Source organism: Lynx canadensis, chromosome B4, assembly GCF_007474595.2.
Source record: "Lynx canadensis isolate LIC74 chromosome B4, mLynCan4.pri.v2, whole genome shotgun sequence".
Classification (NCBI taxonomy): Eukaryota; Metazoa; Chordata; class Mammalia; order Carnivora; family Felidae; genus Lynx; species Lynx canadensis.
Genome location: NC_044309.1, coordinates 16,394,121 through 16,410,876, shown reverse-complemented (window position 1 = coordinate 16,410,876; position 16,756 = coordinate 16,394,121). Strand labels below are relative to the sequence as shown.

Below are 16,756 nucleotides of genomic sequence, written 5' to 3'. Positions count from 1 at the left end.
TAACCCTCCTCCTGAATCTGGGCTGACCTCAGTGACTTGCTTGATCAACATAATGTAGTAAAAGTGATACTGTGAGACATAATAGTTCACAAAAAGCTGTGTAGACTTCACCTACATCTTGGAACATCTGCTCTTAGGAAGCTCCCTCTGAGATCCCAGCTACTACTCAGTGAGAAACTCAAGCCACATGTACAGGTTTTGGTTAGTGTTTCAAGTGATAGCTCCAGCTGAGGTCCTAACTGACTGCCAGCCATCAATTGCCAGCCATATTGAGCATCATCCCACTCAGGCCTTCAGATGACTCCAGCCCCAGCCATCAGGTGACTGCAAGTTCATGAGCGACCTCAAGCAAAAAGTGCCCAGCTGTTAACCCACAGATCCATGACATATACATGTAATGCAAAATATGTGCAATACATAATACATGTACTATATAATACAATATATAATACATGTATTAGAGTATATAATACATTTATATCAATACATATTGATACTTCAGTATCAGATTGGCATGTCTTGATTCATGACTTTAACTTTCAAATAACTGTTCGTTTTAAGTGCCTAAGAACACAGCACAAAGAAGTGAGAAAAAATAAAATTGGGAGTAAAAACCCAATTTTGAATTTTGCCTCTGCTACTACTTTTGGAAAAGTCACATTAAAAATCTCAGTGCTTGGGGTGCCTGGGTGGCTCAGTCAGCTGAGTGTCCAACTCTTGATTTTGACTCAGGTCATGATCCCAGCGTCGTGAGATCCATGCTTAGCATGGAGCCCAAGATTCTCTCTCTCCCCCTCTCCCCCTCCCCCACCACTTGCATGCATTGCTTACTCTCTAAAATAAATTTTAATTTTTTTATATAAATAAAAAATAAAATCTCAGGGCTTTAGCTTCCTCATCTATGAAACGATCTCTACAGTCTCGAGGATTCTACAGGTCCTAGCTATAAAATATATGGTGTTTTAAAAACTGCAGTAAAATACAAAAGTAAAATCATTGTCTAGTACAAACAAAGATGAAAAAATGAGATTGAATCAGAACCCTATGCTAGTCAAGGACTTGGCTCCTGCTACTATCCCCACTTCCTCAATCATCATCTTCTTTCGCCCCTTACAATGGGTCATTCTCTTCAGGATAAACAGATGTTATATTTAATACAGTCCACCATTAAAAAGAGAAAGTTCCTATCAAACAGCCAGTTAAAGAAAGACTCCACTTAAACAGTAGCCAAAAGGACAAAATATAAGACACTTCACCAAAAATGTTCAAGACTATAAGAGGAAAACTTTGCAACACTACTAAAAAATACAAAGATATGCTATGTTCTTGGATAGGAAGATTTAGTATCATAGAGACAATTTATTAATTCAAAACAAAGCCAATTTAAAAAGAAACAGTTTTGTTTTTAAACTAGTCAAGCCAATCCCAAGGTTTATATGGGGACAGCAGGAAGGGGAAGGAGTATTTAGAAAAACTTCAAGGGGGGGGGGGGGGGCAGAAAAGGAAATCTAGCCCTGTCAATTACTGAAATGTAGTCTAAGGCTTTAACAATTGAAATCAGGTGGTAGCAGCACCAATGAAACAAAAGATAAAGTTCTAAAATAGTTGGGGTAATATACACAGTGTATATATATGTAAAGGAGCATAATATATAAAGGCAGTATTTCAAATCAGACAGGAAAAAGATGGATTATACAAAAAAATGGCGCTGGAATTTTAGGTACCCAAACAGAAAAGAATAAAGTTAGAGCCATACCTTAAACTACATAAGAGGATATTCCAAATAGATGAAAGATTTAAATGTAAAAAACGAAACCACCAGTACAGAGACTTTGGAAGACAGTTTGGCAGTTTCTTACAAAGCCAATCATAGTCTTCCAAATGATCCAGCAACCATGCTCCTAGGTATTTACCCAACTGAATTTGAAAGCCTGCGTCCACACACAAAACACCTGTACCTGAATATATTTCATACTGGCTTTATTCACAGTTACCAAAAACTGGAAGGAATCAAGAAGTCTTTCAATAGATGAATGGATAAACAAAACTACAGTATACCCATAAAATGGAATATTATTCAGAAATAAAAGGAAGTGAGCTATCAAGCCATGAAAAGACACAGATGAAACTTAAATGCCTTTTGCTAAATAAAAGAAGCCAGTATGAAAGGCTATATATGATATAATCTCAATTATATGACATTTTAGTAAAGGCAGCATTATAAAAGCAGTAAAAAACCCAAACCAAAACAATGGTTGTCAAAGGTTCAGAAAAAGGGAGAAAAGGAATGAACAGGTGGAGCACAGGACCTTTTCAAGATGGTGAAGCTATTCTGTGTGATATTGTAATGACAGATACATATCATTAAAGATTTGTCAAAATCCATAAAAGTGTACAGCACAAAATGAGACTTTATGGAAACTGTGGACTTTAGTTAATAATAATGTATCATTACTGATTCACTACTTATAACATATGTCCCACACAACGCAAGATGTTAATAATAGGGGTAGCTTCACGTAAGGGATAGAGTGGGTATACAGAATTCTTTGTTCTGTATGCTCACTTTTTCTGCAAATCTAAAACTGTATTGGGGCTGTCTGACAGCTCAGAGTCTGGAGCCTACTTTAGTTCAGATTCCGTGTCTCCCTTTCTCTCTGCCCCTCCCCTGCTCGTGCTCTTTCTCTCTCCCTTCCTCAAAAAAATAAACATTAAAAATTTTTTAAACTGTATTTAAAAACCAAAGTCTATTAATTATGAAAGAAACAAACAAAAAATGAAACCACAAAGAAAAAATGAGTTAATTCCAGTAAAGCCTGAGAGAGGGAAAGTCCTATACAATTCATAATTCTACAAAACATAATAACCATATAAAATTAAAATCTTCTAAATGGAAAAACAACAAAGTCAAAAGAACAATGTAACATACATATACACATATATACACATAACTCAAATTATAGACAAGGTTTGTCCCTAATATATCAAAAACTATAAGAAATGAAAGGATATGTACAGACAGTTCACAGAAAAGGAAACATAAAAAGCTCTTAAACATAGAAAAGGATGTTCAACTTTGCAAAAGATAAGAGTGAAACCTTCAACTCTATGGAAGACTATCCCATGATGAGCCCACAGTGATGTATATGGAAGAGATGAACTACTATACTGTACACCTGAAATTTATATAACACTGTATGTTAAGTGAAATTTAGTTAAAAAAAAAAAAAAAAAAAGACTATCCCATCTGAAGCCTCTTCACCTTTATGGACAGGGGTCAAAAGAGAGCCCCAAACACTCCTTCCCAGGTCTCAAAGGTTCCATCTGCAAAGGTCTAGAGCAAGTCTTAGGCACTCAACTTTCTCTACTAAACAATAATTGGGAATTTGAGAACACATGTCTATTATTCCTATTTCCCAGTGCCTAAAGAGAAGCTCCAGACTATTCTTCTCATCATTAAACAGCTCTGCCTATGCATTACTTTCCACCTTCTGAATTCTCCACTCTGTCCTCTAGAATTCACAGTCTGTTGTCAACAAAAGCCCTGCTCCTCAGCCCTTTTGCTCTACAGAAATCTGGCTAGGGACGACACTACTTTTACTATATATGGGCATTCTGTGCCCCCTTTACTACTTCCAAATCATTCTCCCTCCCTCTTTCCTAAAACAGTCCAGTTTTCATCAGGTCAGACTATCTTCTTAATGCAATTATTTAAAAAACCTCAATTACCCCCTCATCCCTCAATGATTTTAACTCCTGGCTCCCTACTACTCTCTCCAACATCACTCCTGTCTTAATTCTCAGAGATGTTAATTACTACACAGGTGATGTTCCCAATATCTTGTCTTTTCAACTTCTATCCCACTTTATTATTATTATTAACTACCATGGTCATAATCCTAGACCATATTATTGCCAATAAATGAAAACCCTCTATAATCTCAATTTCAAGCATTCCAACTAGCACTTCTATTTTTCTAACTCACTCTCTTATATCCAACTCTGTACTCATTTAGGGCAAATCACCTCTTCTCCAGCTACCCTGTACCTTTCAAGTTCTTAAAAAGCACTAAGCTTGCAGGAATTCATGTAGATGTTACTCCCTCTGCCTGGGACTTCTTGCTTTCAGCTCTTTGCTTCTTCTCAGCTTTAAAGTCATAGCGTAAATGTTACCCCTTCACACTAGAGCTTTCCTAAAAAATCTAAGTAGGTCTCCCCTTTTATTCTCCACTAAAGCACTCTGATCACTATCTCCTTCACTTGTTATCTATTTCTACCTTCCACAAGTAGACTGTCACCACCGCTGATGACAAAGGCTATATTGTTTTATTTACCACTGCATACTTGAAGCATGATACCTGGCCAGTACTCACTGTTTTGTCAAATAAAAGAAAAAATGACTGATGCCATCAATAACAGTTGGCTACCATTCTTAAAAAAAGCACTTAAAAGACCTTGAAAATTAAGGGTATTGAAAGACATCTGTTTCTCTACCGGACTGAAAATGTGTGAGTCAGAGATTATTTTTTTCCTTAAAAATATCAGGAAATATTCTATCAATTCCCAGCTGAAAAACAGAAATAGTCACAGCCCAAGTCAAGATGATACAAACAAAATGAAAAGCATAAAAATGTTAGCAAATTCTTTTCCAAAGGCCTCTATTTGTATTTTTCACAAAACGTCAGTAATGACTATCATTATCCTTCTAATTCTATAGGAATAAATCAATGATTTACTACCTAAATAGATCCCTTAGCCAAGTAAAGAGAAAATTCGTATCATGTTTTCCACATTCAGTCAACTGTACCTTTGTCTAAAGCCAAGCAAAAACAATTCAGACATAAAATAATAGCGGAAATCAATCTGGATGTCAATTTCTGAACTTTAATTTTAACTTGTTATTGTGGGCAATCAAGACCTACCCTTCACATTTATTTTTCACATGAGAATATAGACAAATCAATTAAAACTAACAGACAAAAACTATTCATTATGTGAAGACATGTTAAGGAAAACTGCTACCATCATTCAAAGTTCTCTTGATTCTAAACTGATTCTTCAGTCCATCATATGACCTCAATGGCTAGGCATTTTTCAGTACTTACTCATATGCTGGAACCACACACTAAAAATCATGTGAATATCTTAGGAAGTCAGAAAAAAAATTTAAAAATGTTCTTTAAGGTTTTAAGTCCAGCATATTCAAACATTTCAGGCTTAAAAAACCTTCAATAACCTTATATGAAGCAAACAGTAATAACATCTACTAGGCTTCCTGAGATTGATACAATTATTTACAATCATTAATTAAATAATTTTAGTTGGCAATTATTAAAGTGTGTTAAATATTCTACATATCACTAATCAAAAATTGATGTTAAACTAGAAAATGATTTCTAAATGTGTTTATTTAACAAGCAATGCATTACTAACAGACATTAAAAGAAATACATTTCTAAGGCTACCAGGATATGTTAATGAATTAACTAAAAATGTCGAATAGTATATACAATATGTTCATTATATATAAATGGGAAGTAAATTCATATTTCAGTAAAGAAACAACAGAAAGATACAAAAGAAACAAAAGTGGTACCTATGGAAGATGGGGAGAAAATCAGGGATGGCCATTAGACTTATCAATGTCATCCTTTTAAGTTTTAATTTTTGAGCCAAAATAGATCTATTTTTAAAAGAAAAAAGTACAGGGACACCTGCATGGCTCAGTTGGCTAAGCAACCGACACTGGATTTCAGCTCAGGTCATGATCTCATGGTTCATGGGGTAGAGCCCCGCATCAGGCTCCATGCTGACAGCTTGGAGCCTGCTTGGGATTCTTTCCCTCTCTCTCTGCCCCTCTCCTGCTTGTGTACTCTCTCTCTCTCTTCCCCTCAAAATAAATAAATAAACTTAAAAAAAAAAAAGTATGTATTTTATACAAGCACATGTATTTCTTGAAACCAACACACATAAATACACTCACACATATATACATATGGTTTAAAGGATAGAACAACAGGACTTTTAAAAGAGAAATCATTACGGAAGATTTTTCTAAACATTGGAAGCTGTGTTTCTGGGTCACAGTTCTGACTAAAGACAATTTCACAACGACGGCTCTTTTTCTTCCCCTTAAGACTTGAAAATATTTTCCAAACTGCCATAACTTTAAAATAGATGAAAAGTTATCTATTCATCTATTTGAATAGATAGATGCAATCTATTTGAACAGATAGATTTTTTTGGTTAAAAATAAAAGAAGAAGAAGAAAAGGATTTGTGGGGGGTAGGTGGGGGAAGAAAGACTTGATATAAATTATTTTATTTGTGCACTAAATAATTCTACAATATACTGATGGTTATAAATCATTTTGATAAAAATATCAAAGCTTACAGAAAAAAAAACTTTCCCTAAAGTTCCCTGCACAAATCCCCAAATCCACCCTCTTAAATAGATCTGTATATTTTATAAAATTAAATTAACACCAAATGGCAATGCTTTCTTAAAAAATCCAGACCGTTGCCTAGTACACAAAAAAGCTTATGAAATGCATTCCAATCCATAACTACCCTCTACTTCAACCTACCCTACCTAAATTTGTCTCAGGAAATGTCACATCACATGGGTGTAGTTTCAGGAACACCCCTCTCACACCAATCTTCTGTAAAGCGCAACCAGGTATCCAGAATACCTCACTGACAACCCACAGTAATGTCCAATATTTTTATGCTACCATCAGCAATCATAACTAAACATATGATTAAACTAAACTAAACGTAAACCAGATCTCAAGTTCTTCATATACACTAACTACAAAATGATTTCAGAGATTAAAAACAAATTTTAAGTGGTTACCAGATGCTTGGGGGAGAGGGATATGAGGAGTTTTCTAGTAAACAGTTTCAGCTGTTTACTGACAAAGAGTACTGGAGATGGATAGTGACGCTAACCCCATAACAATGTGAATGTACTGAATGTCACAAAACATGCCACAAAACAGTTAAACTTATAAATTTTATGGTATACTGTATGTATTTTACCACACACAATAAAAGCAGACAAGCAAAAAAAAGAAGTATGAACACCACCGTAAGTATCCCATAGTTTACTACTCACCTGAGAAGAACTTGAATAATTTTCTACTACTAAGTCGATCTGAGACTATCTAACACAATTTGTAACAATTCTTCTTAGGCATGTAGGTACAACACAATAATTTCAGGGGCCCACAAAAATGTTTTATTTTAAAAGAAAAGGAAAAAAATGAACTTCTGAGGCAAAGAAAATGTTTGGATGTGTAATAATATATTGTCTTGATAACACAGTCATAAAATAGTTTTATTAATTTTCATGGAGAAATGGACCCATGAAGGCAAAAGTGCCCAGGGCCTGTGAAAAGTCCTAATAGGTGGCCCTAATGGTTACCACTTCCTATTATGAAATTACCAAGTTACAACAAAAAGTGAAATGCACCTGGATAAATATAAAACATTATTCTTAAAGAGAAATCACACATGAACAAATATTAAGAGTTTGAAATTTTTTTTAAAGCTCAATAATATCAGAATAGCATCTCAATTACTATTTAATCCTTTTCAAACAATTCTTTATTAATGAGAGCTGTGAAGACATATTACATTCATATAAATAAACAAATGCTTGGAAATTAACTTAATGAGGATTTAAAGGAATCAGAAAGGAATAAATGTTAAAGGAGGAAATACAAGTGGAAGGAAAAGAGAGAAGAGGAAAGGAGAAAAGACTACTTGAAAGGACAAACAGAACTAGGGACGCCTGGGTGGCTCAGTTGGTTGACTGAGTTGGTCTCAGTTGGTGACTCAGTTGTCTGACTTCGGCTCAGGTCACAATCTCAAGGTTCATGGTTTTGAGCCCTGCGTTGGGCTCTGTGCTGACAGCTCGGAGTCAGGAGCCTGCTTCCGATTCTGTGTCTCCCTTGCTCTCTCTGCCCCTCCCCAACTTGTGCTCTGTCTCTCTCTCAAAAATAAACAAAAAAATAAAAAGCACAAACAGAGCTACACTTCATTGTTTAAATTAGCAAAGTTGAAAATACTCCCTAAGTAAATTCATAAAAATTGCACAATGTCGATTAAAATGCCCAAAAGAGGAGCATGTGGGTGGCTCAGTCAGTTAAGCATATCTTGATTGTGGCTCAGGTCATGATCTCTTTGTGGGATCGAGCCCCACGTCAGGCATTGTGCTGACAGCACAGAGCCTGCTTGGGATTCTGTCTCCCTCTCTCTTTCTGCTCCTCTCCCGCTAGCTCTAGTACTCTCTCTCTCTCAAAATACGTAAACACTTTTTTTAAATGCCCAAAAGATAGCTGAAATATTCAGGAATATAATGACAGCTATCTAAAATAAATACAAAAAAAAAAAAAATGAGCATGTGTCTAAACTATTGATATTATATTTAAAAAACACAAATGGAACACAGCTTTTAAAGTTACAAACTAAAACCTTTTTTGAATTCTATGAATTATTTTTATATATTTATTTTTTAACATAATTTATTGTCAAATTGGTTTCCACACAACACCCAGTGCTCATCCCAACAGGTGCCCTTCTCAATGCCCATCACCCACTTTCCCCTCTCCCCCACCCCCCATCAACCGTTATTCTCAGTGTTTACAAGTCTCTTATTATTTGCCTCCCTCCCTCTAACTTTTTTTCCCCTTCCCCTCCCCCATGGTCTTCTGTTAACTTTCTCTAGATCCACATATGAATGAAAACATATGGTATCTGTTCTTCTCTGACTGACTTACTTCACTTAGCATAATACCTTCCAGTTCCATCCACATTGCTGCAAATGGCCAGATTTCATTCTTTCTCCTTGCCAAGTAGTATTCCATTGTGTAAACAAACCACAATTTCTTTATCCATTCATCAGTTGATGGACATTTTAGGCTCTTTCCATAATTTGGCTCTTGTTGAGAGTGCTGCTATAAACATTGGGGTACAAGTGCCCCTATGCATCAACACTCCTGAATCCCTTGGGTAAATTCCTAGCAGTGCTATTGCTGGGTCAGAGGGTAGATCTATTTTTAATTTTTTGAGGAATCTCCATGCTGTTTTCTAGAGCGGCTGCACCAGTTTGCATTCCCACCAGCAGTGCAAGAGGGTTGCCATTAAATTAAGACATATTAAATATATAAGGACAACATAGATGGACCTTGAGGGCATTATGCTAAGTGAAATAAGTCAGAGAAAGACAAATACTATATGATCTCACCGATATGTGACATCTAATAAAACTGAACTCACAGCAATAGAGAACAGGTTCATGGTTTCCGGAGGTGGGGAATGGGGGTGAGGTGAAGTAGGTGAAGGTGGTCAAAAGGTACAAAGTTCCAGTTACAAGTAAGTTCTGAGGATGCAATTACAGCATGGAGAGTACAGTTACAATACTTTATTGTAATTTTAAAGTTGCAAAGGGAGTAGACTTAAAAGTTCTCACTACAAGAAAAAAATAGGGGAAAGAATAACAAATAAACGTTACTAGGAAAATAATGTTAACATGAAGAAAAACAAACTGATCTCTTCAGCTTCATTGTACATTACACAGAATTTCAGATAGATTATAAATTATTTAACTGGAAAAATATGAAATATTTCTAGTAATGACAGGGAGTTTAATCTTTGCATTTCAAGCAACTAACCCATTATAAAAGGTGACTACAAAATGGAATATCAAATTTATCTTTATCAACATAAAAAGAAAACTGACAGAATGAAGAGAAGAGGGACTTAGTAACTGAAATGCCAGATAAAACTTGTATCTCCAAAATATACAGGGATGCAGCTAGGTTGATACCTAGTGTTTAAGGGACAAACTGTCAGAAAACTGGAACTTGAATCAAAAAGAGGTAAAGTTGCACCCAGTTAACCACATGCCAGGTACGACTATAAACATTTTACACATGTTAACCAATCTCACACTGACAATTTGCCCCCTACATAGAAGATGCTATTTTTAATCCTCCATAGCAAACAAGGAAAGTGGTCACAGCTCAGATGTGAACCCAGGCAGTGTCACTCCAAAGTCCATGCTCTCAACCACTCAGCTAGCTGCTTCTTTCCTCTGCACAACAAAAATTCACGGACCTGTCTACTCTACAAATTTAAGCCTACCAGATAGATATAAGTTACTACAACACAAACAAAACAAAAATAAGAGTGATTTTGATTTTGTTTTGAGGATTCACAGGACCGTGATATGATCTGCAGCAAAGGGGATAAAGAAAGCTTCTAGGAGAAATGGTATCTACATTGGGCCTGCAAGGATATGAGACAGAGACAGAAAATGGGAGAATAAAATATTTCACACTAAAGGAATAGAATGACCAAAAGCATTAAACTAAGGTAGAAAAGCACTGGCAACTGAAAAGCTTGAGTTGAAAAAAATGGTACTCAGGGGAAAATAAATAGAAAATAAGAGAGTCAGATGCCTAGAGGGAGGTCAGACTTAACTGAGTGCAGAAGGGAGGGGAGTAACATGGGAGGAGTTGTTATATGGTAACGAGATATAAAAAGCGGACAGAAAAAAATGGAAATAGAAAGAAACATCAGAAGGTTAATTCACTAGTCCAGGCACGGTAGCGAATGTCTCACGTAAAATGGGACCAACAGAAATAGAGAAAAAGGAATAGATCCATAGCAAACAGTAGCTAGTCCAATTCCAATTAAATTAAGGAACTAACAGGGTCAGGACTCAGGTCAGAAAAGGACTCAGCATGCTAATATGTAACAACAACAAAGGGGATATGGATGAGGCCACATGTGGAGGCCACGCTTTGGGGAACTTGGCTGTTCTGGGGACAAGGGCTGCATGTTATGGGCCAAAAAGGGCTTGACTGAAGGGGTAGAAAGACCTTGAGGACAAACTGCCCCTGCCTGGTTTGGCTATGCTCAAGAAGTTAACTGAGGAAACTTCAAAATATCAACACTTTTGAGAGATACTATGGAGGCAGACTGACAGAATTTCTCAACAATATTAACGTGGAGGTGACTCTGAGGTTTTAAGAACAAATGAAATAATCTTGTCATTAACACAGACAGGGAACAAACGAGGGGAAAAAAGGTTTAAAGCAAAAAGAGACATGACTTCAGGTTTCTACATGTTGAGATGAAAGCTTATACAGTATCATGTCCAGAAACAATGATGTGTCCTCAAGACTAGTGCTAGAGTGAGAAAAATCACAACTGAAAATAGAGATGTCACCCATATAAAGATATAAAGAAGTTGTAAGATTTAAAACAAAAAAGTACTAGAAAAGAAAACAGTATTAGGGAAAAAATGGATCAAAGAAAGTTTAAGGAAGCATGTATTTAGAAGGGAAGGAAGGAGAGCCAAAGAAAGCATCATCAGAGGGTTAAGATTAGCACCACGAGAATCAAGTATAATACAGCAATGCTCTCTTACATTTTTCACAACCAAGTACATAAACGAGACAGTATTTTTGTGGCACAAAGGGGTAAATGAGGCTACTAATAACCTGACATTATTAGCCCAGGAATTAAGCAAACTATTAATCTGTATACCAGTTGTTAATCCATTTGCTGTATTGAAAGCTCTGTATTAGGCTTTACGCCAAAAAGTTTAGGATTATACTGTCCTAAAACTCTCTTTCATAGCCACTCTTTTCAATTAGGTGCAATGTTGCAGATATGACAAAGAAGAAAAGAACTGAAAAATAACCATGAAACTTGATAGCTGAGAAATCACTAATGGTTTTAAAAATCAGTGGGAAGGGGCGCCTGGGTGGCGCAGTCGGTTAAGCGTCCGACTTCAGCCAGGTCACGATCTCGCGGTCCGTGAGTTCGAGCCCCGCGTCAGGCTCTGGGCTCATGGCTCAGAGCCTGGAGCCTGTTTCCGATTCTGTGTCTCCCTCTCTCTCTCTGCCCCTCCCCCGTTCATGCTCTGTCTCTCTCTGTCCCAAAAATAAATAAACATTGAAAAAAAAAAAATTTTAAAAATCAGTGGGAAAAGCTAGACTTCAGGAAGCAACTATGGACAAGGGTAATTAAAATAGCAACATTGTTACCAGTCATGTTACCCTAAATGGTCATAAAGAGTAACTTAAATGGGATGATTCCTCAAATCTTGCCGGCCCAAAATTCTCAAACTAATTTGTAATGTGCTTTACCTTGTGGCTCTCATTTTATTCACGTTAATAAAGAGAATAAATAAAGCTCCTTTGAAACTCTGCAACACTTACCCAGTGCGAGACTGACCGACTTTGTCACAAATATCCAAAATGAGGCCCCAATCCTCAGCAGTATTCATCTCACTGGTTGCTTTCTCTGTGTATTATGGAAAGAAAGCATAGACATATCATTTTAAAAAATCTTTAAGAGGTAAATGATCACAAATTACTAAACTGTGATAAAATCAAGTATCAGCAACAAATAGGAATGGCTGCCAGGAGTGTGTTCAATGAAATGTTCAAGTCCATCTTTAAAAGGGGGTAGGAGCACCTTTACTGTCTATTACAACCATTTTCCCGATAACACTTCAGTTGCTTGTTACTTAATATAATAAATAGGCCACTGATACTTATTTATAAAAAAACTACATACAGGTCTACCCTTTTCCACACACAGAAAGACTAAAATAAGAAATACCTTCATTATCAAATAATTCTTAGCTTTACTTGCCAGTGAAGAAGCATGACAAATCTCTACCAAAATGTTTCAGGTAATTAAATTATATGATTTTGTTGATTTTCGTGTCTGACATGGGGAAGGGGGAAAAATGAACAAAAGAAAACCAAGCTTTAACTGAGTATTTTCCATTAAATAAAAACTTGACAAACTAAATTAAAAACATCAACAGAGGTACCCCATACATTGAGTCCATCATCTCACTAAGCTCCCTCCCTTAATTACAGCAAAAGGATTTTTGAAGCAAACACACAATGACAAGAAAAACATGAGCAACAATTCCTCAAAAATTATATAACAATATAAGCATGTGGCACCTACTTAGAAGACCCAAAAAAGGTGCGTCATATACTGGCAGTAACAAAAGAGCTTAAGAACCAGCCTGTTTTCCACCACCGAATTCTCAGAAAAGTCATGTCCTAGTAGCAGAAGGTAATGCCTACAGCTGACAGTGGAGAAGAAAGGACTTAGGGAGAATGGGTTAATGCTCTGGGAAATGTAGGTAGGTACCTACTTTGCCTTCCTTATTCGAAAGCTCTTGCAACCACTTCTCTCCCACCCACCTGACTAAATGAATGATTTGCTTTCCGAAGATAAAGAAAGGTTTCCTTGATAAAGAGACATCAGGCACAGTTGACACATAAGCACCAAAAATAAGGAATTACTTCTAGTTTCCAGTACAGCATTTAAGGAACTTTGAAGTTACCACTACAACCAACCAAGTAAAAAGCTATTAAATAAAGTGAAAACAACTCTTCTTAGATCCCTCAGAAGTGGGATCACAGGACAAATGCTGTCCCAAAAATCAGAGACACACAGATAGATGGATACATAGAAAAACAACAGAGCAGAAACCCGGGAGCAGAAACATCACCAGAAACCAGTACCATAGATCTAAATTTTAACAGCCAAATTGCTGGAAGCTAAATGTGCACAATTCTGAGTTAAAATCCAAAGGGGCCCGGACACAAGAGAGTTACGGCATTTTTGCAAATTTTACTTCCATAAGCTCTCCCAGGATCTCAAGGTGAACACCAGAGAAAATTTTCTATTTTTCAGCAGAGGAAGGGAGACGATAACCACTGTGAGATACACCAGAACATTCTCTTCTTAACAAGGCCTACCTGTTAATTATTTTAACTAGCACCGAACCAACTAGTGTTTTACCAGAGATTAACCCACCTAGGGTAAAGGAAATTCCCAACTCCAGTCTGCTCCAGCCTTCATGTTTGTAAGGGGATTACCCAATTGCAGCCTATCTGGCAATCCTTTCCCACCTAAGAGGGAGGAAAAAGCTGAGCACGGGAGAAATTCACACCTCAGGGGCAAAGGCTCATTTTAAAAGACTACCTACCCACCAGACTACAGAACACTTCTTCTTACCTAACATCTTACCATTACAACTGGTCTAGCTTTCAGCAAGCCACCGTATAAAACAAAAATCACAGTTTGAAGAGTAAATATTAGAACCAGATTCACACATGACAGGAAATGTTGGAATTATCAGAAAAGGAATTTTAAAAGCTCTGATTAATATGCTAAGAGCTCTAAAGGAAAAAGGAGACAATATGCAAGAACATATTGTAAGCAAAGAAATGGAAAAAAAGCAAAAAAAAAAAAAAAATGGAAATTCTAAGAAAGAATCAAAAAGAAATGCTAGAGACCAAAAACAGTCTAATAGAAATGAATGCCTGTGATGGGACTCATCAGCAGACTTGGACATGGCTGAAGAATGAATCTCTGGACTTGCACATATGTCAAGAAGAACTTCCAAAACTGAAAAGCAAGAGAAAAAAAAAAAAGATGACTGAAGAAAAAAAAAAAAAACAAAAACCTGCAACAGATCATCCAAGAACTGTAGGAAACTACAAAAAGTCAAATGTAGACATAATTGAAACAGCAGAGAGGAGGGGTGCCTGGTGGCTCAGTTGATTAGACGTCCAACTTGGGCTCAGGTCATGATCTCAAGGTTTGTGAGTTTGAGCCCCATGTCAGCCCCCACCCCAAAATAAACATCAGAAATAAAGAAATAGCAGAGAGGAAAGAAACAGAATACTTGAAGCAAAAACAACTCAACATTTCCCCAAACCGATGTCAGACATCAAACCACAGGTCCAGGAAGCTCCAAGAACACCAAGCACAATAAATATCAAAAAACTACACCTAGTTATATCATTTTCAAGCTGCAAAAAATCAATGATAAAGAAAAAAATATAAAAAGAAATCAGCAGAAAAAATACCTTGTCTAAACAGGAGTGAACATAAGAATTACATCTGACATCTCAGAAACCCTGCAAACAAGGAGGAAATGGAGTGAAATAGTTAGCAATGAGAGAAAATAACCATCAACCTATTATGTACCCTGTGAAATTATTCTTCAAGAGGAAAGCAGAAATAAAGACTTTCTCAAAGAATCATTAAAGAAATTTGTTGCCAATAAACTCACCTTGCAAAAAATGTTTAAAAAAAGAGCTCTTCAGAGAGAAGAAAATGATATAGGATAGGGTGTATGTGTGTTTCCATAAAAGTGAAATAAATGACAGCAAGGATATCAGGAAAAGGAGAGAGGAACTATGAATATTTCATTATTCGTTTCACTTGCCTGCACTACCAGTGAAGTGGTATGTTATTTGAAAGAGCAACCACTAAAAATAGCAAAAATAGAAGTTAATTAATATGCTACAAAAGTGAGAAGACTGAATCATATGAAATGTTGCCTTAAAGTCACAAAAGGCAAAAAAAAAAAAAAAAAAAAAAAGGAAGAAAAAATAGGAAAAAATAACAAGGGCTACAACTAGAAAACTGTAACAGATATGGTAGATATTAATCCAACAATACCACATTAACGGTCTAAATGTTAATGGTCTAAATACAAATATTATCAAAGTGATAAAAAAAACAAGATGCAACATATTTTGTCTATTGGAAGCCCACTTTAAATACAAAGACACATAAACATTAAAAATAAAGAGATGGAGAAAGAGATACTATGCTAACATCAATTAAAAGAAAGTGGGAGTAGCTACATTAATTTTAGACAGAGCAGATTTGGGAGCAAGTAAAGTTACCAGGGATAGAGGCATTACATAAGGTAAAGGGTTTAATTCTCCAAAAAAGACCTAACATCCTTACTATGTACATGCCTAATTACAGAATGTTAAAATAACAATGTCAAAAAGTAACAGAACTGCAAAGGTAAATAAATGAAGTCACTAATATAATTGGAGAGTTCAACAGCCCTCTATAAAAAAAATGGACAAATCCAACAGGCAGAAAATCAGTAAGGACAAAGTTGAATTCAACAATACCATCAGACAATTGAACATAATTGGCATCTACAGACTATCCAACAACAGCAGAATACACATTCTTCTCAAGCTTACATGAAATATTCACCAAAATACACTGCATGGCCATAAAACACATGATAATAAATGTTAAAAGATTAGATATCTTACAATGTCTGCTCAAGGACCACAATGGAATTAAATGAAAAATTATTAACAAAAAAATAGTTAGAAAATCACAAAATATATGGAGATTAAATAACATGCTTCGAAGTAATACACAGTCAAGGAAGAAATCTCAAGAGAATTTTAAAATATTTTCAACTAAATGAAAATGAAAGTACGGCATACGAAATTCGTATGATACAGTTGAAATCTATGCATACTGGAAAAGTTTACAGCTTTGAATGCATACATTAGAAAAAAAATCTAAAATCACTAACATAAGCTTCCACTTTAGAAAACCAGAAGAGCAAATTAAATCCAAAGTAAGCAGAAGAAAAGAATTAGAGCAGAAATCAATGAAACTGAAAAAAGAAAATAGAGAAAAATCAATACAACCAAAAGTTGGTTCTTTGAAAAGATCGATAAAATTGATAGTTGAAAAAGAAAAAAATAAAGAGAAGATACAAATAACTAATATCAGAAATGAAGGAGATGTTACTACAGATCTCGCAAACATTAAAGTAATACGAACATTACTATGGCTCAATAATATTGAGAGGATCATGGGAACCTCCAATTTATAGCCAATCAGTAAGAAGCACAGGTCATATCCTAGACTTTGAC

The 16,756-nt window shown here is 35.8% G+C and overlaps 1 protein-coding gene across 1 annotated transcript in view; it reads right to left on the bottom strand.

Annotated features, from left to right (window-relative positions):
* The window catches only part of STAM (signal transducing adaptor molecule), a 79,066-nt gene that overhangs the window by 45,759 nt on the left and 16,551 nt on the right, over positions 1-16,756 (bottom strand). Inside the window, exon 2 of the mRNA XM_030321725.2 lies at positions 12,236-12,320. Within this exon, the coding sequence (XP_030177585.1) occupies positions 12,236-12,320 (85 nt within the window). The remainder of the gene's footprint in view (positions 1-12,235; positions 12,321-16,756) is intronic.